We start from the raw sequence: 25,092 nt of genomic DNA, 5'->3' as shown, positions 1-25,092 counted from the left end.
TTTCAAAAATAGTTATTCCTTTTGTTAAAGTGGTATTGTTCATTGTAAAAAAAAAATGATAATTCAATGTATACAGAAAGAAGAAAAACCACAAAGATGGCATTTTGGTAAATACTTGATGTCACTTTCTGCTGATTAACTTGTCAAAATTAGTTTCAATCTCCTTGTTTCAGTTAATATGTCTTATGAAAGATATTTTTAAAAATCAGTATGCTTACTCAATAGTTATACCTTGTTTTTGACCAAAAAAATTGCATTACCCAGCTTGATTATTTAAGCACCAAAACATGGCTCCCGATATTTTCTGGCTGTTTCCAAAACTAAATCCATTCTTAAATAATTTGTCTGCAATATGAACATTCAAAATGAACAAGGGCCTCTGAAAGCAATTCTCAAAGAAGAGCTACAAAGATAGTTTAAGCAGTAAAATTATTCTCGAGATAAGTGGCTAGCCTTCCAAAGAGAGAGTTGTAAAGAGAGCAACACGCTTTGGGGTGGTTGCTACAGAATGTTTGGTTTCTTTTTAAAATGCAGCCACAACTTGTAATATTACCTTATTGTAAACAACTTACACAAAATCCATAGCCCTAAATGTCAAAGTAGTTTTGAAGACAGTACTTCAGTTATGGTTCTAGAACAATTTTCTTCCTTCTTACATATTTCTGGTTTTCTGAACTTTTAAAGCTGACTGACTATTGCAATTCTCTGGCTTGGCCAGTATGACGGCAAAATGGCCACCATTTAGAGAGCAGTTAAAATGCCCCTGTGCTCTATTAAATGCTCTGTGTGTTTTATCCTATTTATTCCTCATGGCAACACCATTATGTGTGAATATCTTCATATTGTACACAGGGAACCTGACAGAGAAGATTACGAAACTTGCCCAGCTTGTAAGTGGCAGAACTGGGCCTCAGAGGCCACATCTGACTGACCCCAAATGGCACCCTCTTGACCACCATGACCACAACTCAGTTTCTTAACCTGAAACCCACAACGCCCTGCATGGGGGACTGTGGACATCCAGAAATCAAACACAAAAATGCTGTGCATTTATTGCCCTAAGGGAGAACCAATGGCTTTTATCAGATTCTCGAAAGGATACTTGACCCACCAAATATTCTGAACCACTGTGGCAATAAGGAAAGGAGTAATGCTGTCAATGATTTTATCTATACATTTCCACTGAATGGTAATTTGATTATACAATGAAATTGTTGCACACACGGCCAAGGCAGAGAGAAAGGAAGGGTGAGGAGTTCAAGCAATCAGTCCTAAGGTCTGGAGCCGGGCAGTTTGGGGGTGGATGGAGGCCCCAGCTGCTTTTCTGAAGCAGCCAAGAATCTTGGCCCCAAGTAGCTGCCTCTGCAGCTACGCTAGCCATTTCCCCGTTTACCAGCAAGAATGGGCGTCTGGGTCTCAGGAAACATGGAGGAGAGACCCTGGGCTCCAGACGTAATGGTACACACCCAGCCTCCATACCCTGTCCCTTCTGCCAGGACTCATTTCCCAGCGCTCCCTAGCTCTGACCCCTAGCCTTCCTAACCTGGTCTGTGATGCTCATTCAACAAACTCCGTACCTTCTGACATCTGCTCTCTTCCCTTGTCTGCCGGGCCCCTCGGCGTCATGCAGGGATCCTGATGTGGGAAGTGTACAGCCTGGGGAAGCAGCCCTACGACTTGTACGACAACTCCCAGGTGGTTGTGAAGGTCTCCCAGGGCCACAGGCTCTACCGGCCCAAACTGGCATCGGACACCATCTACCAGATCATGTACAGCTGCTGGCACGAGGCAAGTGCACCACCTGGGGGAGCTTTGGCTTCGTCCCCCTGGGCAAAGCATTTTGGAGGGGAGGCACCTGCTACAGATCAGGTGGGAATGGCCCTGGGCCTCTGCCCTCAAGTGTTTGTCATCTAAAACAAGCAATGCAGGTGCCAACAGTTTAACAAAAACTTACGTTCAGCACTGTTCTAAAAACTTCATAAATATTAACTCATTTAGTCATCAGGAAACACGTATGAGGTAGATACTAATATATTATCATGGCTAAAACTAACAAAAGAGGAAACAGAGACCCAGAGAGGTTAACTGACTTGCCCAGGGTCACATATCTTCTAAGAGGCAGGCTGGCTAGTGTTGGGGTCCCTGTTCTTAACCATACGATAGTCTCTGCTCGAGTAGAAAATGTGTGACAGAGTACACATAACCAGGTGTACAGAACACATAATGGACGACGTGATTCCATCCTCTCTTCCCATACCTCCCAAGTGCTGAGTAAAAGCATGCCATGTAGGTAGAGAATAAGTCTCTTTTGGGGTAGACATGGAACTGAAATTGCAGGGGGACTGATTTGCCCTCACTGAACTCAGTCTTCACACACACACACACACACACACACACACACACTGTGAAACTGAAAACACCAAGCAGTTTATAATTATACATGCACAATAGAAACATAGACAAGTACTGGACTTACTGCCGTCACCTGTCAGATGGAGAAGAGCAGATAAGAGTTGCAGCTGGGACCTCTCCGGCCCTCCTGCTCTAGCTCCTGGGGCTAGGACTGCAATATCCATGGACAGGGGGCCCTGAACAGGGAGGAACTGCCATCTTCCGGCAGATGGTCCGTGAAAGTGTGTGGATTGTGGCAGAATCCATTGAGAGGGGCTTACACAGAGATAATCCCCAACTGAAGGTTCTGTATATAGTGAGCATTTTGTACATTTTAGTCTCCCCTCTTTTTTTATATTTTATTTTGCAACTTTTGGAAAAACACTTACAATTTTCATTAGATTCTGATTTATCTTTCCTGTACTTCTTTGCACAAAAATAAGCAGGTAAGTATATGCGTGTTTTTGTTTCCTTTTCTTTCTTACCAAAAAAGTAGCGTACAAATTTCTCTCTGCAGGAGTTGCCCCTCCAGCAATGTGCCTATTTGCCCAGTCTCACCACACGGAGCATTGTCAAGCTTCTGAATTCCTGCCAATCAGATAGATGAGAAATGGTATTTAGTGCAGCTTTCATGTCCCTCTTTCATTATGAGTGAGGTACATTTGTAAGGGCATTTGTGTATCTTTCGGAGAATTACGTCTTTTGTCTTTTCCCTTCTTTCTCTCAGATTTTTGTTCTCCCCACCTTGATTTTAAAAATCCCTTTATAAAGTGATTATATTTAGTTTACATTTTAACTTGGGAAATTTGACGTCTTCATGATACTGATTTGTCCTATTCAAGAACAAGAAATATTTTTCTATGTGTTCAAGTCTAAATTTGTATTTTTCAGCAGTGTTTTAAAGTTTTCCTCATTCGGGAGGTACATTTTTCTTAGTATTTTATTTTGGTGGTGTTGTTACTATAAATGAGATTTTTCTCTTCCATTATGTCTTCTAATTGGTTATCATACATACATGTGAAGTCTACTGATTTTGTATGTTAATTTTATTACCACTATCCTGGTGAATTCCTTTATTCTTTGGGTTGATTCCATCATTGATTCTTTTAGTTTTTCCAGGTATACAATCATATCTTATGCAAATAAAGATACTTTTTCTTTTCAATTCTTATGGCTGTAGTTGTTTTCTCTTTAGTAGCAGAAATGTTTGTAGTGTTTTAAAAGTTACTAGCTTTAGGACTGAGGTATAAATATTTTATTTTTAACTACAATGTTCAGAAACTAAACCATTGGGTTTTTCTTTTATTTAGCTTCCAGAGAAGCGTCCCACATTTCAGCAACTCTTAACTTCCATTGAACCACTTCGGGAAAAAGACAAGCCTTGAAGAAGAAATTAGGAGATCGGATGAGAATGAATGTAAATGTTGGCCAACATCTTCATTCTTTTTAAGGAAAGTAGCAAGGCACAGACAATGTAATCTAGCTAGTTCTTAATAGTATTCTGTGTGCTGTTTATCTGTTATAGTACCTAGAAATGAATAAGGTAGGAAACAAAAGATTTCCTTGAAATTAAGGTCAAATTAGTAATTTTGTTTATGCTGTTCTTAGTATTACACTTCCCAGCCTATAGCAGAAGCATATTTTCAGATTGGACTATAGAGAAGGTGTATACCATGTGTAAAGATTGAACAGAATTGAAAAATTACTTGTTGGATATTTGTTCTTTTCTTTATATTGTCACTCTCATGATAATTAAATATACTATTAACAAGTACAGAAATGTGGACATTTGCCTTCATGTTTCAATGTCCTCAATCTTTAGCATGCATGCATGCATGCATGAGAATCAAATGGTTACTAAATGGTTTCATGAGAATCAAATCTGGTTACTAAAACAGATTCTTAGGAACTACCCCAGAGACTCTGGTAGAGCAGGTCTGAGTGAAGCCTGAGAATTTGTATTTTTAACAGGCGCCCAGATGTTCCTGTGCAGTCTGAACTGCCTTAGGGGACCTCATTATGCTGTGGGTGTCGTTCATACTCTTTCTCACCCCACTCACCCCCCAACTATTTCAAATGAGCCCTCTTAGTTATTTGTTTCTTGACATTTAAATAATGATTCCTTTCTTTTCAGCAGAATTGCCTTATGATAATAGTCTTCTGTTTTTTACAGAGGCACACAAATCTCAATGCATAATAAAAGGAACTTTAAAAATAACCACTAGGGCACTTATACATTCAGTGAGCATTTATTTAGCATGTACCGTGTGCCAGGTTCTTTCCTGGTGGGGGGTACAGGGAGCAATTAGCACAGCCCCCCTCCTCAGTGGGCCACAGTCACGTGGGGGTTGCAGCCTTTGCTGCGCTCTCCCATCCTGTCCACCAGGAACTGCAGCACAGACTGTGAACCCCCCCAAAGAAAGATGTCCCAAGCCCAAACTAGGTCTTGCTGGTGCCCCCTCCGCCCGCACCTTGAAGGTTGTTTTCCTTTCTTCTTATTTTTATGTATTCGATCTTCTAACAATCCTCTTTCTAACTAAAGGGACACGTGCTCATTGAAAAAAATTCAAACAGTACAGAATTGTCTATTATAAAAAGGGGCCAAAGCCTGGCTTAGAAACCTGCCTCCGGAAATGAAGTCAAGCAAGACTTTAAGATACTAGTAGAGGTTTATCAGAAAATAAGTCCAGTGATGCTGGGGTGAGCAGGTAAAGGAACAATATTCATACTATTTAAAACATGCACAATAAATGTTAAAATGCTGTTTGCCTGTGTTTAGTGGTGGTATCTGGCGTTTCTCGTTGTTCTAAACCAGGGACCTGCCTACACTCCCTTGGAAGCGAAGAAAATGTTCGTTGTCCCCTGACTTGGCTAACTGACCCACCATCACCATTATCTCTATGGAATTTATTAGGAACAAAGTTATCTAACATTATGCTGGTCACCACGAAGCGTGAGTTGACAGGTAGAGTTTGGATATTTTGATCCATTTAACCTATTTTAAGTGAGTCTTCAGGCAGGTAGTGGAGCTGTGCTCATTATTGGTCTGGGGACTCTGAAATATGTCAAAGCAGCATCAGCTTTGGTTCCTAACCTGAGGGTGTATGTCATCTTAGCACACTCTTTTCAGACTGATTTTACAATTGCTTTGTACAATAAAGCAATTGAAGAAATTGGGATACATTCTAGGATACTTGGGACGTCAAGGGTCCCAGGCGGTCAGAGGGCAACCTCGTCCCTGGAAGTGAAAAACAGACAGAACCTACAGAAGCCCCAACACATAAGTACCCATGACAGCACAAGAGTGTGAAAATCTAGTATTTATTGAATGTCTGCTTTGTGCTCAGCACTGCTCAGACATTGTGAGTGAATACAAAAGATTTAAGAAACTGGGTGCCCACTTCAGAGGGTGATATTCAGTTGGGATTTCCATTCAGTCCACAGTTAGAGAACAACAGAAGCGAATTTCTACCAGGTGTGTGGGGTGAGGGGTCATGGAGGCCCTGGGGGCTACTTTAATCTTGTCAGAGAGATGATGATCCGACAGCTTGGAAGTGAGAAGGCAACACCTTCTGACACTCTCTGGGTTCTTCTCTTTTAGACTTGTCATCCTGTAGAAGGCATGGTCTAGTCCAATCACCACTGGGCAAATCAGTATAGTACTTAGATTACGTTAATGTGAAGAGAGCGCATCATCCTTTACACGTGAATTTAAAGAAAGTGAATAGTGTACGTCATTCCCCATCCCTGTAGCTCCATCAGCTCACGTGCACTGTCCTTAAAAGCCATGCAACTGGATTCCATAGAAGGCTCCTACACTTACTCCTGCCATGTAGCTTTTTTTCAGCTCCAGCAACACAATAGACATTTCCATTTCCATTACCCCTGAACAGCCCGGGTGGCTAAAGACACACTTTCTCTATTATTCTCAAAGATAAACATCTCTTTTAGGAAACAGAAAAGAAGTCAAATGTTGATACAGAAATAAATACCAAAAGCAATGCAAGTGAAGAGGCCCTCTCCTCGGCATGTCTTCTTTGGACAATTTTCCTGAACACAGCCATGGTTCTGATATTTAATAACATCTTTATAATCTCATATTTTCTGGACTACGAAATTAACATTTACATACAATGAAATCACCTCAAGAGGAAATAAAATAGATTTCTCTAAAACGAAGTCTGAACATCATCACCATTTTGGAATCCTGGATTATTTTCTCCTTTACTCAAATCCACGGAAGAATAAGGATTTTCTTCACTTCTTGCTTGATCTTTCCTGTTAAATAAAGTGAAGTCACCTTAATATGTTAGAATACTAGAATGTTAGAATGTTAAGATGTTACAATGACATGGCCTCCCTTGGACCCCATTGGGCCGTCTTTTACATCTCAGCATCTAATCACTGGTGTATTCATTTGCATATCAGTCCCCTCTTAATGGACTATAAACACCTGCAGTGCATTGGGTTCACTTCTTTAGCCCTGTGATTGTCGAGATGGCTGGCAGAGCAGTAAGAGACTGGGTAGGTTTGAGCTCTGGAGTCAGAGAGAGGGGGGCCTCTGGGCCTCAGTTTGCTTACTCAGAAAATGATGGCAGTTATGTGGAATCAATGAAATAATGCTGGCAGAGCAGTACTTGGCATATAATCTTCAGTAAATATTAACCATTATTATTGTTTTTAAGAACTCAGTGGTCATTTAGCCAATCGCCTCATTGTAAAGAGCTCCCCTACTAAATTAGCAACTTCCAAAGTATAAAGATCAGTGAAGGACAGCTTTGTAGTACACAACAACCAGCTTTGGAAACTGGGTGTATATCCCAATCTGTTACTCATTAGCTGTGTAAACTTGAGAATGTTACTTGGCCTCTCTGAATCTCAGTTTTACATATACAGGAAGATATTTACATCATAGGTTTGCTGAGAACATTCATGTATGAAAGTACTGAGCTGAGTAGCTGGTCTTATTTTTCTGTGTACCATCTATTGACATAGTGTGTGGAATGATGGAGGTATCCCCAAATAATTGAATGAATTCACTTTGGAATAGTATCTCATGTGCAAATTTTTAGTATGTAGACGAGTGCTTCTCATACTGTAATGTGCCTGTGAATCACCTGGGGACGGGGGGCTTACTGAAATAAAGGTTCTGTTTCCATAGGTCTCCCAGAAACTGATCATTTTGGTTGGCTTTGGGAAGACAACTTGGAAGCAAAGAGTGACAGGGAGACTCTATGTATCCTTTTGCATTTAAAAATTTTTAACCATATGGATGTATTCTATTCAATACCTAATTGTAAAAATGAAGCTACTTTGGGGAACTGAAAATCTCTATAGTGAAGAAAATTGAGCAAAATAGACTAGTGCATGTAAACATTCCAGCAAGAACATGTTTAAACAACCTAAAGTGTGTGCATAGAGTTTTGTTCTGTGTTATAACATATTATTAACCTCAGTTACATAAGCCCAACGAAAGGGAATGATTTCTCAAGATCAGGAAAAAATATCTAGTGGCAGAACAAGACTATAAACCAGGCCTCTACTGATTTAAATCCTCAGGGAACTTGGATCTTCAACTCAAGAACAAATTAGAGGGTGCCTGACCCCTGAACTAAGGGGACGATAGGGAGCCTGAGATACCCACAGAGGAATGAAGATGATTACAGAGTAGCAGTCTGAAGCAAACCTCAGAGCTCACTCTTCAACGGTTTCACAGTTCAAACCCATCCCCAGCCCAGTGTCTAGGGTCATGCCTAGACCTGGGAGGACGCATCAGTAAGAATCATCCTCCGAGCCCGCCCGCTGCCGAGTTTGCAGTGCCTTTTGGCAGTAGGGCAACGATGTGGGGCCAGGATGGAGATTAGCAGCACGGGCAGGCCAGTAAACTCCAGGCCGGACACCTACTGTGTGGGAGGGCTAGACGGGGAAGTACTGAGGAAATGTTCTGTACAACCTGCCACTTACTGCACGTTTTCCAGCTGGTTTTCCCTACACCTTTGTTTTAGGACAGCCAAGTCTAGGAACGACCACTTACTTCCTTCGGTCTCTGATTCCGGTGATGATGAGCACAACAATCCCAACCACTACCACTGCCATCACAACCCCGAAAACAATCAACCATATGGTGACAGGTGGCTGGTAAGGGGGTCCCAGTGTCGGCTGAATACCCAGAAACTCCAGGCTGTTGTCATCCAGGCGGAAAGCATCATTGATACGGCTCCGAGACATCCTATTCCCAAAAGCAAAACACAGGCAAAAGGGACACTTAGGCCAAATAAAATGGCGGGAAATTATTTACTCTATACATCATTGCTCCTGAAAGGCTCTGATAGGGCTTATCCTAAGAATGTACTCCTTACATAACAATGAAATCAGGTCCAATGCAAGATAGGAGTTTTGTCAATGATGCACCTTTCACAACTTGCAACCTGGATTAGGCTTGGCAACAGCTTCACTAGAAAGTGGGTTGCAAGTATGGAAACATGCAAATGGCTGGCACTTGTTCATTTGTGACGATTGTGTTGCAAAGGCAAAGTTAGCATATTTGGCAAGAACTTCCCTTCTGTCAGAGTCTGTCTACAATGACTTTATATGAAATAATGGCAGAGGACAATGGGCACACCTCTTCTACCAATGAATCGGGTCCTATACCCAGCTGTATTTTCCAACTAAAAGGGGTCGACCTTTGGAGGCAGCACTGGGACGAACACAGGAAAGCGGCCTTTGCCAATTTATCCAGCACTAGGATGGGACATGGCTGAATTTTATAGAGAAAGAAAGGATGGAGATTATTTTTAAAACAAAACAAAAAATAGCAAAATGGAGAATATTCCGGATGGAAAACCAAAGTGTCTGGCATCCCACCCTCCTACCCTTGGGCAAAATGCAGGGCAGGCGGTTAGAGCCCACCCAGGGAGGTAGAGAGGTCAAAGCAGAATTAGTCATGTAACCCTTGGCAACCTCAGCCTGGAAGTGTCTCAAGTCATTCTGGAAACAGGAAATTTGAGGTCCCCTGCAGCGTGCAGGAGGGCCGGGCTCTTTCATGATGATCTCAGCTGGCACTCTTCCCCCAAACAGAGACAAGTCATTTGGAGGAAGTCAGTGAGTCTCTGGGCGTGGCTGGGTTGGACATCCCAACTAAGTCAGATTTTCTAGACACACACACAGCCCAGCACATTTTAGTTCTGCTTCCAAAGATGAAGAGTGGCTCAAGGGGGCCACCTAGTGAGCTTCCCCCACAGAAGTGGGGATCCTAAGCTTTTTAACACAAGGGGAACCAGCTACATCTACCCATTCTTTACTTTTGTTGTTTTGGGAAACGGCTGAGGCAAATGGACGGGTTGTTGCTTCTAAACACTCACTGTGCACAGCACGTCCCTCTCCTAATGTGGAGGCTCCCCAATGTCTAAGGAAACCTATTCTTGCCTACTTTGTTTCAGACTTGGGTTAGTTAAATGAATCCTACATCAAAGTCCCCTAGCAAATGAAGGCCATCAATACCTGCCCATGTCCCTTCTGCACTGAAACAGCTCCCATGAGTGCTAGCCAGACTTTCTTCAGCCAGTACCTGCTGCCTCTGCTGGAGCGCATTCTCGGGTCACAAGAGTCTGCCCTGCCTGTGGGCCCAAAATGCTGGGGGATTCACGTCCCCTGGAAGCAGTTCTCAGCCAAAGAGTGATGGGAGGTGGTGAATAAATACCCCAGCTCTGCTGGGACAGTTCAGGGGCATATTCTACACAGTCTCCCAGAACTCTCAGCAGAATGAAGCTCTATGGAGCAAGGATAACTTGCTCAATAACAGGTCATGCATTATCGTTCTTCCATTGTCTGTCTCCTGTCCACATTTCCCTGTCAGTGCTTCTTGAGATCACCTCCCAAATAAACCACTTACACACTCAAATGCTGTCTAAGGGCCTGCATCGGAAGGAACCCAAATCAAGACAATGCCGTTGCTATGACATTCTCCTGGAATTAAAACCCATGATTTTGTGATGAAGTAAAACATGTAAATGACTCAGACCAGTGCCTGGCACACAGTAAGACCACACTTATTAGTAGTTATTGTTATTATTGCATTTGTTAACCCCTCAGCCTTATATAGTTTGAAAGTAAAAGATCACCTGATGGCCCCTTCAACTTCCGGTCTAGGAATGATGTCAGACAAATTTCTAGGTGAAGTGACATAGAAGTTGAAGGAGATTCTTGGCTTCAAATTACTCACCCAAACATCTTCCTCCCTGTGGACAAACAAGAGAAACATCTTCCTTTGTAAAGCAAGGACGCAATAAAGAGAATGAAGACTTCTGCTGCTGGTGAAAAGGAGATTAGGGGGAGGGTCACAGGGCGAAGTAGGAGATATGGGGCAGGGCAACGACTGAAGAATGCAATTGTCCAAAAGCTTAACACTGCCCAAAGCACATGAACTCAACTCCGTAAGGTGTGACCGCAAGTCTTGGCATTATCTCTTCTGCCACCATATAAGAACCACATTTGTTTTCGATGATAGAAAAATTTCAAACTGAAAACACCAGAGGAATCAGCGAGAAAGCACTGGTGACCCAGGATTGTGACAAACAACCTGGTGAGCAGCAGAGGCTTGGTAACATGGACAGAAGTGGGGAATTCACATCCTCCAACACTACCCCGCCCAACAGAGGTGTCACGTTACACCCACGGGTGAGGGGGAGGAGTGGGGATCATAGTACAACGTGACAAGACTGTGCTCTCACAGCTGCCAGGGTGATCCCAGGAAAACCTAAGGCAGATCATGTAGCTCAAAGCCCTTCTCACTCAGAACAAAAGCCAAAGTCCTTAGAACGGCTTGTGAGGCCCACGTGGACTTTCTTCTCCCCTTCCCACCCACACCCCAGTACCGCCCTAACCACAGTACCTCCTTAACCACAGTACTTCCTACTTGTCTTCTATTAGCTCTCTCTGCTCCAGCCACGCAGGCCTTGCTGCTGAAGGATCGTCATTCCTCAGGATCTTTCCATCTGCTATTTGCCCGGACTGAAACATTTCCCCCTATGGTCGGCATTACTGGCTCCCTCTCGCTTTTATTTTTTACTTATCTATATTTATTTTTTAATTTTTTTTCAATCTTGGAAAATTCTTTCTTTTTTTTAATTAGTTTCAGGTGTATAAAACAATGTAATAGTTAGACATTTATCATTTCTATCCCTCACACAGTGATAACCCCCCTCTGGCTCTTGTCTCTTGCTTCAAATATTAATGAGGCCTTTTCTGACCATTTTAGTGAAAACTGAAGTCTATATACACACATGCACCAGCACTCCCCAGCCCCTTTCCTGTTGTATTTTTCTCCCTAGCGCTTATAACCATCTAATTCTACTATATTTCACTTACATATTTTCTTGATTGTCTGTAACACACACACACTCACAAGTAAAACATACACATTAGAACACAGTCCCAATGAAGGCGAAGTTTTCTGCCTTTTTCTTTCAGTGCTGAGGGTGCATGAGAGTATTTGGGGGAGGGAAGGGAGGAGGAAAAAGGAGAGAGGAGGGGAGGGGAAGGGAAAGGGCATATAATAAGAAAAATGCTCTTTGCAATCTACAAGGCAAATAAGCCACAATCATCCCTAAATACAATGATCCAAATTTTTCTTAATTTCACTTGAATAAAAGGTTAAGCATAATATCTTATCAGACCCAAGAATAAGGGAAGTTCTGATAGAAATAACTTGAGAGCACAGTAAATCAACTCACCCAAAAAGAATTGTCTGGTTTTTGGTTTTTAAAAAATACTCTCTCATGGCATACGCAACAGATGACCGGAATAAGTACATTTCATTGTTATTCCATTCATACTGAAAATTCAAAAGAAAAACACTGCTCAGTAGGGATCACAGGATACATGCAAACCCTACAAGTTTTATTGTAGTCTACAAGCATTTTTAAAATTTTTCTAATATTCCGAAGATTCTTGCTATTCAATAAGTCAGTGACATCCAACTTGAGTGTGTATCAAGTATCGCCTGGAGGCCTTGTTCAACCAATGAATAGTGGGTCCCACCCTCAGAGTTTCTAATTCAGAAGGTCTAGGATATGACATAAGAATGTGCATTTCTAACAAGCTCCCAGTTGGTACTGATGCTGCTTGTCAGGCAACTACGCTTTAAGAACCACTGGGTTCACTGATTCTTTTACACCCTGAGGGCAGGGTGTTTATAGAGGGGAGTCACGCAAGTCATGGATTTTGGTTAAAATGTCCATATACTGTAGACAAATATGCAGAGTTTTTACTATTTTTATAGTAAGTTCTCAGATATGTATAATGTAAAAGATAAAGAAACTTTTACATTAGGAAAAAATTACATAAAAATTACATAAAGGAAAAAATAACTGTAAACAACAAGACAATTTGTTTGTTCTTGTTTTCCAATGCTAAACAAATGGCTTATGCATTTGCATAGTCTATGAAAAACTTGTTAAAAGAAAAAAACAAGCATTCACTCTTTCCTCCAGTAGATAGCAGTAGAGATCAAAGAATGGCACAAAGTTTGCATCTGTCCTTGACCTTTCAGGAAAAACAATTACAAGATTTCTCAAAGGAATTGTTACATTAACTACAGCTTGATATCACTCAGGTTTGAGAAAAAGTTGCTCTAATAGTAATAATATTATTAATATCACTACTAATAATATTCTGGTTACTATTTCTATATTAAAAAAATAAATAAAGGTTGAGTTCTCTCAAAAGATCCAGGTGGAGACAGCCATGAAATAGCTTGAACTGGACAGACATTCTGGCTCTGATGTGTAGCAGGTGTGCTAGAAATAGGGTTCTGGTCTCATCAAAGGAGTCTTTTACTCAGTACATCGGCCTCAGAATGTTACACCATCAAACCCTCTGAGGAGTATTTACCAATTCCTCATTGCACGGAAGGAACACATGGCACAGATGTCAAAATAAAAAGAAGATAATTGAAAGGGAACCCAATCTGCTGGATACTTTGAAGTGATTAAAATTTATTAGGCCAAGGGAGAGCTAATAAAAACATGACAGAAAGAGAAATACTCCCACAGACACTCAATGATTGTTAAGAAACAGTAAGTTGAATTTTTAGGGTTTGGGAAGTGATTCACGTCCATTTTTATTATTTCTTTCTTAAATGTTCATTTTTGAGTCCTACTACGTTATTTATATTCAGATGTCTTACTCATCTGTGAAATTACACTACAGGTACTGTGGAGCTTTGGACAATATTTAACTTCCCAGGAAAGGAAGGGGATAGACATGCAATCTTTGGATCTTTCCAGTGCAAGTAACAATTTACTCTAGCACTTGGACTGTTTTATCCACTAGTCCCAGATTGTCTTTCAATCCTGCAAGGCCTTCAGGGTGCTAGGTCCTCACCCAGGCCTTCGATCCCCATCTGCCTGGGACAACCCTTTCCTCTTTCCCAGCCAAAGCCACTACTTCTTCAGACTGGATAACCAGAAACAGGTGTTTAGGAGAAGGCATTAGCTGATTAATGTAATTCACATGAAGGTGTGAGTGATATGATTTTCTGTAAAACATTTTATCATCCCAAAATGCATCTCTACATCAGTGGTTCTCAAACTTGGTTGAAATTAAAATCACCTGGGGAGCTTTAAAACTCTGACATCCAACTCTTGATGCCACACCCCAGAGCGATTAAGTCAGAATCTCTGGGAATGGGACTCAAGCATTAACAGTTTTAAAACATCCCACGTGACTCCAATGTGCAGCCAGGTCTGAGAAACAGTGTTTTGAGTCAGAGCATCCCAGTCTTTGTTGTGTATACAAATGACCTGGAGGCTTGTGCAAATGCAGATTCTGATTAAGAAGGACCAGGGCCGGGGCCTAAGAGTCTGCATTTTTAACAAGCTTCCACGATATCGATTGACTAAACGAAACAAAGTAAAGCTCCCTACACTACTTCTAAAAACAAACCATCTCTCAAAACATAACCATGTTCTCTTCCTTGAGTATAACTAAAGATGATAAGAGTAAATTGGAAGGGTGGGTCGTTGTTAATTAAGATTGGATGTTTTCTCATTCTTCTTAACACCTTCTTGGTAACAAAGAATAAGTAGATATAGCCAATCCAATAAGGAATGTGTTACTGGGGTGGGGGGCGGTAAAAGAGCAGAAGGCCAGAATCTGGGACTTGTTCTTAGGAGAACCACGTGGCCTCTCATCATTTAGACCATTCTGGAATGGGCTTGTTGTGTTCTATTTAAGGGAGGGCACTAAAAAGTCATGGATGCACTGTCCGGAATACTCACGGCTTTTTCTCCAAGAGCGGATTTTAGGCTTATCCTCACTTTAATGCTTTGGTCAGCATCTGATTAAAGAGAAATCACAGGCTATTACAGATGCCAGATCGACCGTGTGTGTTTATTTCCTTCCCCTCCCAAGATCCCACTAAACCGATACGAAAGGAATTTTTTAAAAGACATAAAGACACTCTTGGAAAATGAGAAGTAATGGAGGAGTGCTAAGTGCTTTCTCAAGGGTGAGGAAGCCATGGCCTACTGAGTACACCGAGGCAGTGTAGAACTCAAAAGTCCCAAAATCCCATACAAGCTTGGGATTAAGGCACATCTGGGGGTGGGAAGAAGATACTGGACTGAAAACAAGGGGGATGAAAGTCAAGTATGGTTAAAGCCACTTTGGGGAACAGTTAATCCTCCTACCCCATATGCTCTTGCATAGAAAGTTACTTGGAGGTTGTGCTTCACCAAAACAAGAATACATCCAGGAAGAAGACATGGAAACTGGGAAGCAGAGGATTCAATGCAGGAAAGCAGCAAAGGGATGCTGCTTAGGATGAAAACTGTGGTCCAGATTGAGACAAAAGGAAATAAGACTCCAAGAGGAAAGTCTAGGAAAAATAAGATTGAAAAGAATAGATATACTGGAATAGTTGGAAAAGATGAATGCACTGCAGATAGCAAATCAGGCATGAAAGATAAATGGGGGAGTAGAAACTCCAGGACAAACAAAAAGCCACATAAGAAAGGATATAAAATACTACATTACTCAGCTCTGCAGACATAGTGATGTAAATAATGATAATTTCTTTACTAAAAGTCATTATAAAGCTTTTTGGGAGAATGAGAAGGGAAGGGGAAGAATAGGCAGAAGTGCATATCTAAAACTGACCAATAAAGAAATCACAATATATACAAATTGTTTAGAAATATGAAAGTAACTGCCAGAAAGAAGAGACAATAGCATGAAGGTTGTTGAAGGGTTTGTCTTTGAGGAGCAGGATTCGAGGACAGCGAGTTGGGGACTGTTATATATATTCTTTTGTTTTAAATATGGGGATTGCAGAGAGAGAGAGAGAGAGAGAGATTTCTCACTGGTACATAGTAGGTACTCAAGAAATAATACGTTTCCTCCCCACTAAAATGGCAGTTGAGAGAAGAGGGAAAACATACCTTGCTGTGTCAGAGCCCCAGGAGACCTGGGCCAGAGAAGACCCGGGGAAGAAGAAAGGGAGCCATTTGAAATGTGTCAACTTGATGAACTCACATGGACTCCAGTCAGTGTTCCATCCCACAAAAGACTTCCTGTTCTGCTCCGTCAGCCAGGTATACAAGGGCTCGAAGTATCTGAGCAGTGGGCCTACATCCATGTTCTTTGAGCCTACAAAATCTTTCAGTACGGAGGTCCAGGGTTGTGATTTTCCAACGCTCAACATCTGGCTACATGAAAAAAGGGGAGGGTGGGTTCAGGGTCTTTTGAGGGATTCCGGATGTACACATATTCACATGTATGATCTATGGTTTCTCCTCTTTGGCTTGTCTAAGTTTGCTCCTAGCAGATGCGAAAATAAGGTGTCTTAACAGATGTATACATCCTTCAAGCTCTCCTCCCTTCCAAGTACTACAAAGGGAACGCTGTAGTTATGACATGGAGAAAGGAGGTAGCCTTTCCAGCCATCACATGATCTAGCTTTCTCTGTGACCAGAAGAGAAACATTTAATTGGTAGATGAGGGCATTTTGAGGACAACAATTTTCTTTTTAGAACAAAGAAATCAAATTTAAACCCAGGCATGGAAATGAGTAATTTTGGATAGTAGGAGAGGTTCAACATTTTGAAACATTTCTTACTGCAGCTTCTCCCCTGCGTCAGTGGAATTGGAGATATCACATTTGTGCAGGGGACCATCGTGTTTAGCTATTCGACAAAGGGCTTCATGAAACTGGAATTCAAAAATGGTCCTTGTGTAATAACTGTAAAAGACACGAAGAAACAAAAAAGCAGGCCCACGTTTAGTTACTGTGGTACAGTCATAGATTGGGGCATTTATTTAAATTCTGAGGTCCTAGTAACCAAAAAGATACTAGTCAAACCTCTTTGTCCAGAAAGACCCGAACACGAAACCTACAGACTCACCATAACCTTTCTGCATTTCTGTATCAGCTGATAAAAATGCAGTGCTATTTTGTTAAATGTTAGCTCACATCTGTATTGTGTTTTACAGATTTATAGCTCTTCCATTTACATGATGTCAATCAATTCTTATGGCAAGTTAATATTATTTCCTCTTTACAAAAAAGAAACTGAGGCTTAGCAAATTCAAGATCTGGGGCTAATCAGCGAAGAACATAGGGGTTTGGACTTCACGTTAAAAACACTCTCTCCATTACAATCACTCTGAATTCTGCCAGTAATAAGAAGACAAACAGAAATACTTGTTAGTTTTTCTCCCAAGGATACTATAAATTCCTTGATGTTTATTTAACCCAATAAATCATGGAGAGGTAAATTTAATGGAAATTGATATACAATTTTTGAGGTCTATTTTGAGGTTTTAGGGGGAGGTGGGTGGAGACAGAAAGAGAAATTACAGTCATCACTTCACTGTTTCTTTGCCATTAGCACAGCTGTCCACAAAGCCTACAGGTTGAACCGTGAGAAGAAGAATGTCATTTACCGGATGAATGAGTAATCATTAGCAACATGGAACAGAGACGCTGGGTCACAGTACGTTTCATCATGGGGTACAGGTTCTACCACCCCGACGATCTTTCGCCTTTGGGGGAAAAAAGAAGAAACATTAGCTGTGGATCACTTACCATGAGAAGGCACAGTTGGGTGCAGTTTCATCAACAGATGGTATTTATACTGGAATAGGTTGTCAGACGTAATAGAAACAGTGCCAAAAATGACAGAGTACAACCCATTATGTGGTTACCTCTTCCTTTTTTAATTCAGCCAGACTATACCATTGGAAAATAGCTGTGCCTTCAAAACTCTGATTTGATAAAGTGTATTTCATGGCCAAAAACATACAGTAAAAGTCCTAATAATTTCTGTCTGGCACCATAGCTGATGTGCCCCTGGCAGACAGAATTTTGTCAAGTTGAACTCTTCCTTATTCTTCAAGGTTAGCTCAAGGCACCCTCCTGCCAGCACAGCGAAGCCCTCCAGCTCCCTTAGTTTTCTCTAGCTGGGCCTCCTTTGTCATTTCTCTCTCCATTTTGTAATTGTTTACATACAGCGCCTTCTTCTCCCAGAGACGTGAGCTCCTAGAGGGCAGGGTGCCGTATCTCAGCCATCTCTACAGTTCCAATATAAACATGGTGTGTGATGCTAAGGAAAGACTTCATGTGTATTTGTTGAATGAACAGAGTAATTAGTGCATTAATGAACCACCTTAAGGGTCTGCTTCCATTAGGGTACCTTTAAAAATAAACTGAAAGTGACCAAAAAGTAATGCATTTAGAAAAAAGGTAGGAAAACCATGTATTTGGCATTTTTTAAATATAATACATTTGGGATCATTATAGACACAATTTCAATAATACATAAATTCTAGAAACAGTTATTATAGATGCTGCTGCCTCCTTCCTCCCAAGTAGGATTTATGTTAACAATGAGAATCTTGCTGGAAAAGTGGCACTGATTTAAACTTAGAGATATGGGGCTCAATGTTGCATTGGTAAATCTTCACGACAAAAAAGAAAAACAAGAAAAACAAAAAAAAATTGACAGGAGTCTAATAGATGGTGGGGAAAACATTTCCTCCCTCCCTCCCTTCCTCCCTCCCTCTCTCCCTCTTTCCGTCCCTCTTTCCTTCCATCCTGCCATCCTGTCTTCTTTCAGAATCTTTCATCTAAAACCCATTTAGTTCATACCCGCACGTGCCAGGCACTGTGCAAGGCGCTTGGGACACGGTGCCCAAAAACATAGTGCTGAAACCATTGAAAGAGATCACTCCCTGTTGCCCAAACATGCCAGGCTCTCTCTAGCTTGGAATTTTCTCTGTTCCCCTCTACACACACCTGCTTAACTCCCACACCTTTCTCAGAGCTCAGCTTGGACGCCTCTCCTCATCTGACCCACTAGATTGGGCTTCGGGTCACCCTTTGGGTCCCCATGGATCCCCATTCCATCCCATCACAACATTGCATGTTGTAGTGGTTTCATTTTCCACATTCCTCTGCAGACTAAAGCTCTTTGAAATCAAGGAGAACACCTGAAAGATCAGCATTGGATCCCCAGTGCTTTGCGTAGAAGGTGGAGTCACTATTTTTTGGTTAAAAGAATGAATAAAAGAACAAACAAAAATGAGTAAATGGACCATGTCCTAAATAATATCACAGTGTAATAGGTGACTGAACACTTAAGAAGACACCGAGTGAGAAGTTGTGTCACCTGACCCCGTTTGGGTGGGGTGGGGCAGAGCCAAAAAAATGTTATCTGAGAAGAGGGCACCCAAATAAAGACTAAAAAAATTAAATGGAAGCAGCTGAGTGTGTGTGTGTGTGTGTGTGTGTGTGTGTGTTTTGATGGCATTTCCCACCCTAATGTACTTCTCTCTCATTTTCACATACAGAGGATGCCAAAAAAATGTATACACATTTTCAGAAAGGAAAAAACTGTATTAAAATTGTAATACTCAATATATACCGATAACAAAAGATGAATGCAAGTCATGTATATACACTTTTTTTGGCACCCCTGGTATTTAGCCCCACACCACCTGATTTCAAAATTTAGCTATTGAAATCCCAGTTATTCTGACTGTGAAGAATTCACTGAGAACCCCAATCCTAGTGTCCTTAGATGGGGTTCTCCCAGAAGCAGACCCTGAGACAAGGTCCTGGGAAATGATCCCGGGAAGCATTGGCAAAGGAGTGAGGAAGTGAGACAGGGAAAGGAAACCAACCCCAAAAGGGGTGTTATCAAGCCAGTTACCAGTCAAACGCTTTTAAGTGAACAGCAAACTCATGGGAAAACATTTTACTGATTGCTTATTCATCGACTTACTTCATCTCCCACCACTTTTTCATCCACTCCTCTTTGGGAATTTCACCCTTAAAGACCATCCACCTCCACTTTTCTAACATGTAAGTAAATGGTAGAGTTCCAACAATATTCAGTGCTTGTTTGAATAGGAAGTTTATTTCTGTTTCTGAAAGTAAAATGGAAAAGGATAAATGTTAGGATGAGAATAACAGTGAAGGTTTGTGTTGGGTAATTTCCTAATCTCAAGCTATTCCTTAAGGTATACTTAGTATAAGGATGATTACATGAGAAATATTGACAACGGACGTCATAATATGTACATATAGTTTCTCAGTTAAGACATTTACAGTAAAGTGAAGCTTTCGCTAGAACAGGGAAGATAAATCCAAAGTACCCTCACTTTTTTCATTAGTTTCAATTGCCTTTCTTAAGTAGCTCGTATCAGAGCTAATTAGGGCTATTTCATCTACTTTCCCAGCCATACTGTTTATTCTTGTAAATTCCATGAAGACGATGACTGGTAATGTTTCATTCAAGACTGTATACCTAGCCCAATGTATGCTGTATGATGCCCTCTGTGTCATGGTTAAATAAACAGATAATAAGCAGATGTGGCCAAAATCCAAGAAAACAGAAAGGGAAAAAACAAACAAATAAAAAGGAGTCTTCGCGGAGGAAACCATCTACTGGATAATCAGACGTACAACGTACTTTAAATGTACTGCCATCTTCCTTACCTGATTTTAAAGTGATTTAACAAATTATGCTATTTCATTTCTCGTTTATTAGTGGTGTAAAAAGGCAGTAGGCTTCACTCCAGTGTACAAATGAAGCTCACGGAAATGTAAGCGGGCGGACATTATCTGCTTGGCATACCAATCTATCTCTCGTGTCTAGAAATATGCCTTGCACAGTTTGTGCTCAATAAACAAATTTGGAAGAAGAAAGGAAGCGAGAGAGAGAGGGAGGGAGGGAGAGGAGGAATGAAGGGCCTTCTTTGTTTAACATCATTCACCGATCAGGGGCAGAGCCCAGGAAAGAAGAGGAGTGTTTCAAACCGGAGGTTTAATCATCTTCACTACTGGCTTAGTGATTCAACCATCTTTGCCTGCTGTCAGGGAATATTCTTAAAAAATGATAAAACACATAATTGTCTGTCAATTGACTTCCGAATGACACTTTAAAAGTAGAAAATGTGTGGTTATTGCAAAGCCCCTTCCCTTTGTTGCTCCCTTCATGGGAGGATGCTGCTACTCATTTATTTCCCACTGGGTCTGCTTACAGTAAGCTTTTCAGACATGATGATGGCTTTACACTGACACACTCCCAGGCCCTCAAGAGATCACCAAGGTCTGGGCCAGAAAGCAAGGCAAAGTGAATTGCCCACACAAGAATGAAGCTCTTGACCTTGACCTCACTGACCAAACCTTCCAGCCAGCAGAGCTGATGTTTATGTCCCAAATAACTAAAATGAGAGGACAGAAATACATGAAAGAAAAGAACATACTTGGCTCTAAGTGTCCCTCTTTTATGAGGGAGAATCAAAAGCCACCGCATCCTCACTAAAGAATCTGGATCTTGTGAACATTTGTCCTGTTCTATCAAGTCCAAGCCATCCCAAAAGAGACAGGCTGCCTCATCCAAAGAACAGCATGGATCTGAGGGGCTGCTCCAGGGGCAAATTCATGCTTCCACGGGATGAACGGCACCTTTCAGTCCCTTCCAATCTTGATATTCCATTACCCGTTCTTTCAGCCTTCCTAAATCTCAAGTTACCCTTTACTTTGTATAATATGATGGGAAAAGCTTTCGATTAGGGCTCTAGTTCTGGTTCTGCCACGTTGCTTTTTGACTCTGGGCTAGTTACTTTCCTTCTCTTGTCTTCAGTTTCCTTCCTCTGCGAAATGGTTCTTAGAATCTGTTCCAGCTCAAACACTGTGGGAAGTTTTTACCTAGAACCAGAGGGATCTAGTCAGATCTCTGACTAATTAGCTAAGTGACCTTGGATAAGCCATTTCAGTTCTGTGGGCCTGTTTGAGCATCGTTTTTTAAATCTTTTGTGAGATGTTTCTTAGAGTTCAAAGAGTTACCGCCCTTATGCCCTTTTCAAAGATACAAAACCACAAGTTGGTATGTTATGATAAATACTTAAAAATTTTTTACCAGTAGCAGTTCCCAGTTACTCATAAATACCTCATACTTTATGTGGCAAAAATTAAATATACCCTATGCATGATCATAAATACCTTTGCCCACATCAGGCTAAAGAATCTCAAAAACAAGCAATGAAAAAATGTCCATACCATTGTCTTCAAGAAAATCAGATGACAGTAGACCCATGGTTTTCAAATGTTTAGGTGTAGCTACAGAAAGTGACATGACTTCCCCAACAGCTTCATGGAACCCTTCATTAGCTCCATTTCTTAGCAGGTATGGTTGTGAGGCATATGCCATGTCATACTGGATGTGTCCCATCTCATGATGGGCTGTCAGGAAGTCCTCCATTGTCACCTTTGTGCACATCTTGATCCTGCACATACATGGGCAAGATTAAAATGAATTTCATTGAATTATCAGAGTAGAGTTGTATGAGATATTGGTAGCATGGATCATCTTCCCAAAATTCATTCACCAATGATTCGGAGGACCTACCCTTTATGTCCTAGAAACTATAGAAGGTGCCCAATTAAAGTGATGGGCAGGGCTGAATCCTGCTCTCCTGCCCACAGACTAAGAGGAAGAAAGATAAGCAGAGTCTACTACTACAAAAACTCTGGGACGAGTACTCTGTATGTGATCTGTGGACAGGCTTTGGACATAACAATGAGTGAATGCAGGCACAGTCCCCTAGACGCACTAAGAAAGGCATAACTGAGGATGTAATGAGCAATCTGGACCTTGATCGACACGCAGAAGTTTGCCAGGTGGACGGCAGGGAGAGACAAGAGGTTGCATTCCTGGAGGTGTTCAGTTGAGAAGAGTGTGGCATTTAGGACACTGGTAGCAGTCTGGTATAGCCAGGAGAGAGAGGTAGTAGAAAGGGTTAGAAATAGACATTTGGGAATCATTAGCATGTAAGTCAGGGAGTGCACGTGGTGGGCTATGAAGCAGGTATAGAATAGCGAAAAAAGAGGGCCAAAGACAAAGCCCTAGGAGGTCCCAATACATACAGAGTGGGGTGAGGAAGATGGTTCAGAGCAGACAGAGAGAGAAATGAAAGAAGTCCAGAAGACGGTCACAGTGCAGAAGCCAGTGAAAAACAGCATTTCAAAGACAGCTCGTAAATGTTACCTAATGCTGCTGTGGCCCAACAAAACAAGGGTTGTGTTTGGCAGTTAGGTGGTGGTCCTTTTCAACTTGGCTAAAGTAACGTCATTCAGGTAAATACTAGGGCCATATTTCAGTAAATTTCCAAATTAATCTTCCTACCACTCTGACCATGTCATCGCCCTGATAAATTCCCTTTAAGGGCTCCCCATTGCTTAAGAATAAACTCAACATCCTTTATACATCCCAGCATGACCAGCTTTTCTAACTTGGTTGTTCTCCATTCTCTTTTGAAACAATTAGAAGAATAGCTACTATATATGTAATGTCTCCTGTATGTAAGATCCTGTGCTCGGAAAAGTACAGACACTCACTTTTAAGCCTCACTCTAGTACTGGAGTCAGTAAACTGCCCTGCTGCTGAGCACCTGTTTTGACAAATAAAGCTTTATTGGCACACAGCCCCGCCCATTTATTTCTGTATTATCTAGGGCTGCTTTCATGCCACAGGGGAAGAGCTAAGTAGTTGTAACAGAGACCAGCAAGGCTGAAGTATTCACTATCTGACCATTTCCAGGAAAGGATTACCAACCTGTACCCTAGTGGATGTTGTTGGGGCCCTGCCCACACCTGCTTTACCAGGCAGATCCACCCATCTCCCAGTTGCCTGAGGCACAGCCATTGAAGGCCAATGGCTGCTTCCTTCTTCACTGCCTCAGTCGGGAGATTATGTCCCCCTCACCATGAGGCAGTCCACAAACAATGACTGACTCACATGGGGGCACAAAAGGCCACTCCTCTTGTCTCACAGTGTGACCAACTCTGTGGTACAAATCACGCTCCAGACAGCCACGTGAGATCAGGCTGCGGCAAGTCTCCAGCAGAGATCACATCCTCACTTAACCCTTTCCCCTGCCCCCTCCTGCTCCCCTCATTCCCCTTTGCCTGAGAGCTCTCCCTCAGCACAGCACTTGTACAAGAATCCCCATCTCAAGCTAGGGAACCCCACTAAGATACTCACAAAACTGCAGCGTTGTAATTTCTATTCCACTTTATAGATGAGGAAACTGTAACCCAAGAAGATTAAATACCTTGCCCACGGTTGCCTAGTCATTAGGTGATACCTGGGATTCCAAAGCCGGTGCTCATCCTGCTATATGACACAGACCCTTCTACACATGCCCTTTATTCTAGTCTAACTTGCTGACTCCAGGACACAATGCCAGGTCCCGCCTCTCTGCATTTGATCCTGCTATTCTCCCAACTCGGCGTCTTCCTCCCAGCTCTGTCTGTCCAAACCCTTCTTTGTCTTTCAAGTCCAATTCAAATGCCACCTGGAAAGCCCTGTCTGCTCCCACCCACTATTCCAGGTGTGGTCGGTTCTCTTCCAGTTCCCCCTAGAGTGTTCTCTGTGTTTCTCTTATGACATGTACAACATTCTCTCTTTTATGCCAGTTTATTTATTCACCTGTCCTGTCTCATTTACACAGGGAAACATGGAGGGGAGGATCCGTGCCTGATTCACACATCCATCTGCCATAGATCTTAGCACCAAACTTTCCTAATGGAGGCACCACCATACCCATGACCATGCAACTGTCATGTATACATATTATTTCAAATGAGGCAAACTGTCTAAAGCTTCAGGTTAGAGCTTTCTGACAATCCCCTTTTCCTGGGAAAGCCCAGATGTGCTCTCATGGACTCCCAGCCTTTGTTCAAAGAGAATTCATTCATCTCTCTGTGCTCAGAGAAGCAGAGAAGGAATCCGAATTCATCCTCATCCCTGCCTCCATTGTTTCCCATTTTAGTATCAGCTGTGAATGTATCAGCCTAGTTACCTGAAGTCACCCTTCCCCAGGTCCCAGGCTGTGGGGTGGCAGACCACTTTCCGGCCGTCGCCTGGGTCAGTTAGCATGGAGTTATTCCAGAATCCTTCAGTCATATTAGGAAGGCCAATGGACACAAAGAACTTCTCAGCCTCCTTGAATATCCTCTTTGCATCCCAGTTCTGGGGGAAAAAAGAACAGCATTTAATTCTAGCATTAAAATAGCAGCATTCTTTCTGTTGGATATGTACAGAGGCATAACCTTTCTGGCAATTTGGGCAATTTGGCGACGTGTATGGATAGTTTTCAAAATACTTATACTCTTTGTCTCAGTAACCCTGTCTC

The 25,092-nt window shown here is 41.9% G+C and overlaps 2 protein-coding genes across 2 annotated transcripts in view; one reads left to right on the top strand and one right to left on the bottom strand.

Moving 5' to 3' along the window:
• Positions 1 to 6,592, top strand: part of BMX (BMX non-receptor tyrosine kinase) — a 44,952-nt gene extending 38,360 nt beyond the window's left edge. The window contains 2 exon segments of the mRNA XM_033107311.1: positions 1,631 to 1,788; positions 3,702 to 6,592. Of these exon segments, the coding sequence (XP_032963202.1) occupies positions 1,631 to 1,788; positions 3,702 to 3,776 (233 nt within the window). The 3' untranslated portion in view covers positions 3,777 to 6,592.
• ACE2 (angiotensin converting enzyme 2) overlaps positions 5,697 to 25,092 on the bottom strand; it is a 39,130-nt gene continuing 19,734 nt past the window's right edge. Inside the window, exons 9-19 of the mRNA XM_033107295.1 lie at positions 24,760 to 24,929; positions 21,956 to 22,182; positions 19,674 to 19,818; positions 17,335 to 17,433; positions 16,508 to 16,630; positions 15,925 to 16,097; positions 14,670 to 14,728; positions 12,123 to 12,223; positions 10,512 to 10,628; positions 8,426 to 8,620; positions 5,697 to 6,669 (exon numbers count right to left, since the gene is read on the bottom strand). Coding sequence (XP_032963186.1) covers positions 6,561 to 6,669; positions 8,426 to 8,620; positions 10,512 to 10,628; positions 12,123 to 12,223; positions 14,670 to 14,728; positions 15,925 to 16,097; positions 16,508 to 16,630; positions 17,335 to 17,433; positions 19,674 to 19,818; positions 21,956 to 22,182; positions 24,760 to 24,929 — 1,518 coding nt within the window. The 3' untranslated portion in view covers positions 5,697 to 6,560. The remainder of the gene's footprint in view (positions 6,670 to 8,425; positions 8,621 to 10,511; positions 10,629 to 12,122; positions 12,224 to 14,669; positions 14,729 to 15,924; positions 16,098 to 16,507; positions 16,631 to 17,334; positions 17,434 to 19,673; positions 19,819 to 21,955; positions 22,183 to 24,759; positions 24,930 to 25,092) is intronic.

Source organism: Rhinolophus ferrumequinum, chromosome X, assembly GCF_004115265.2.
Source record: "Rhinolophus ferrumequinum isolate MPI-CBG mRhiFer1 chromosome X, mRhiFer1_v1.p, whole genome shotgun sequence".
Lineage (NCBI taxonomy): Eukaryota > Metazoa > Chordata > Mammalia > Chiroptera > Rhinolophidae > Rhinolophus > Rhinolophus ferrumequinum.
This window is presented reverse-complemented; position numbering and strand designations above follow the sequence as displayed.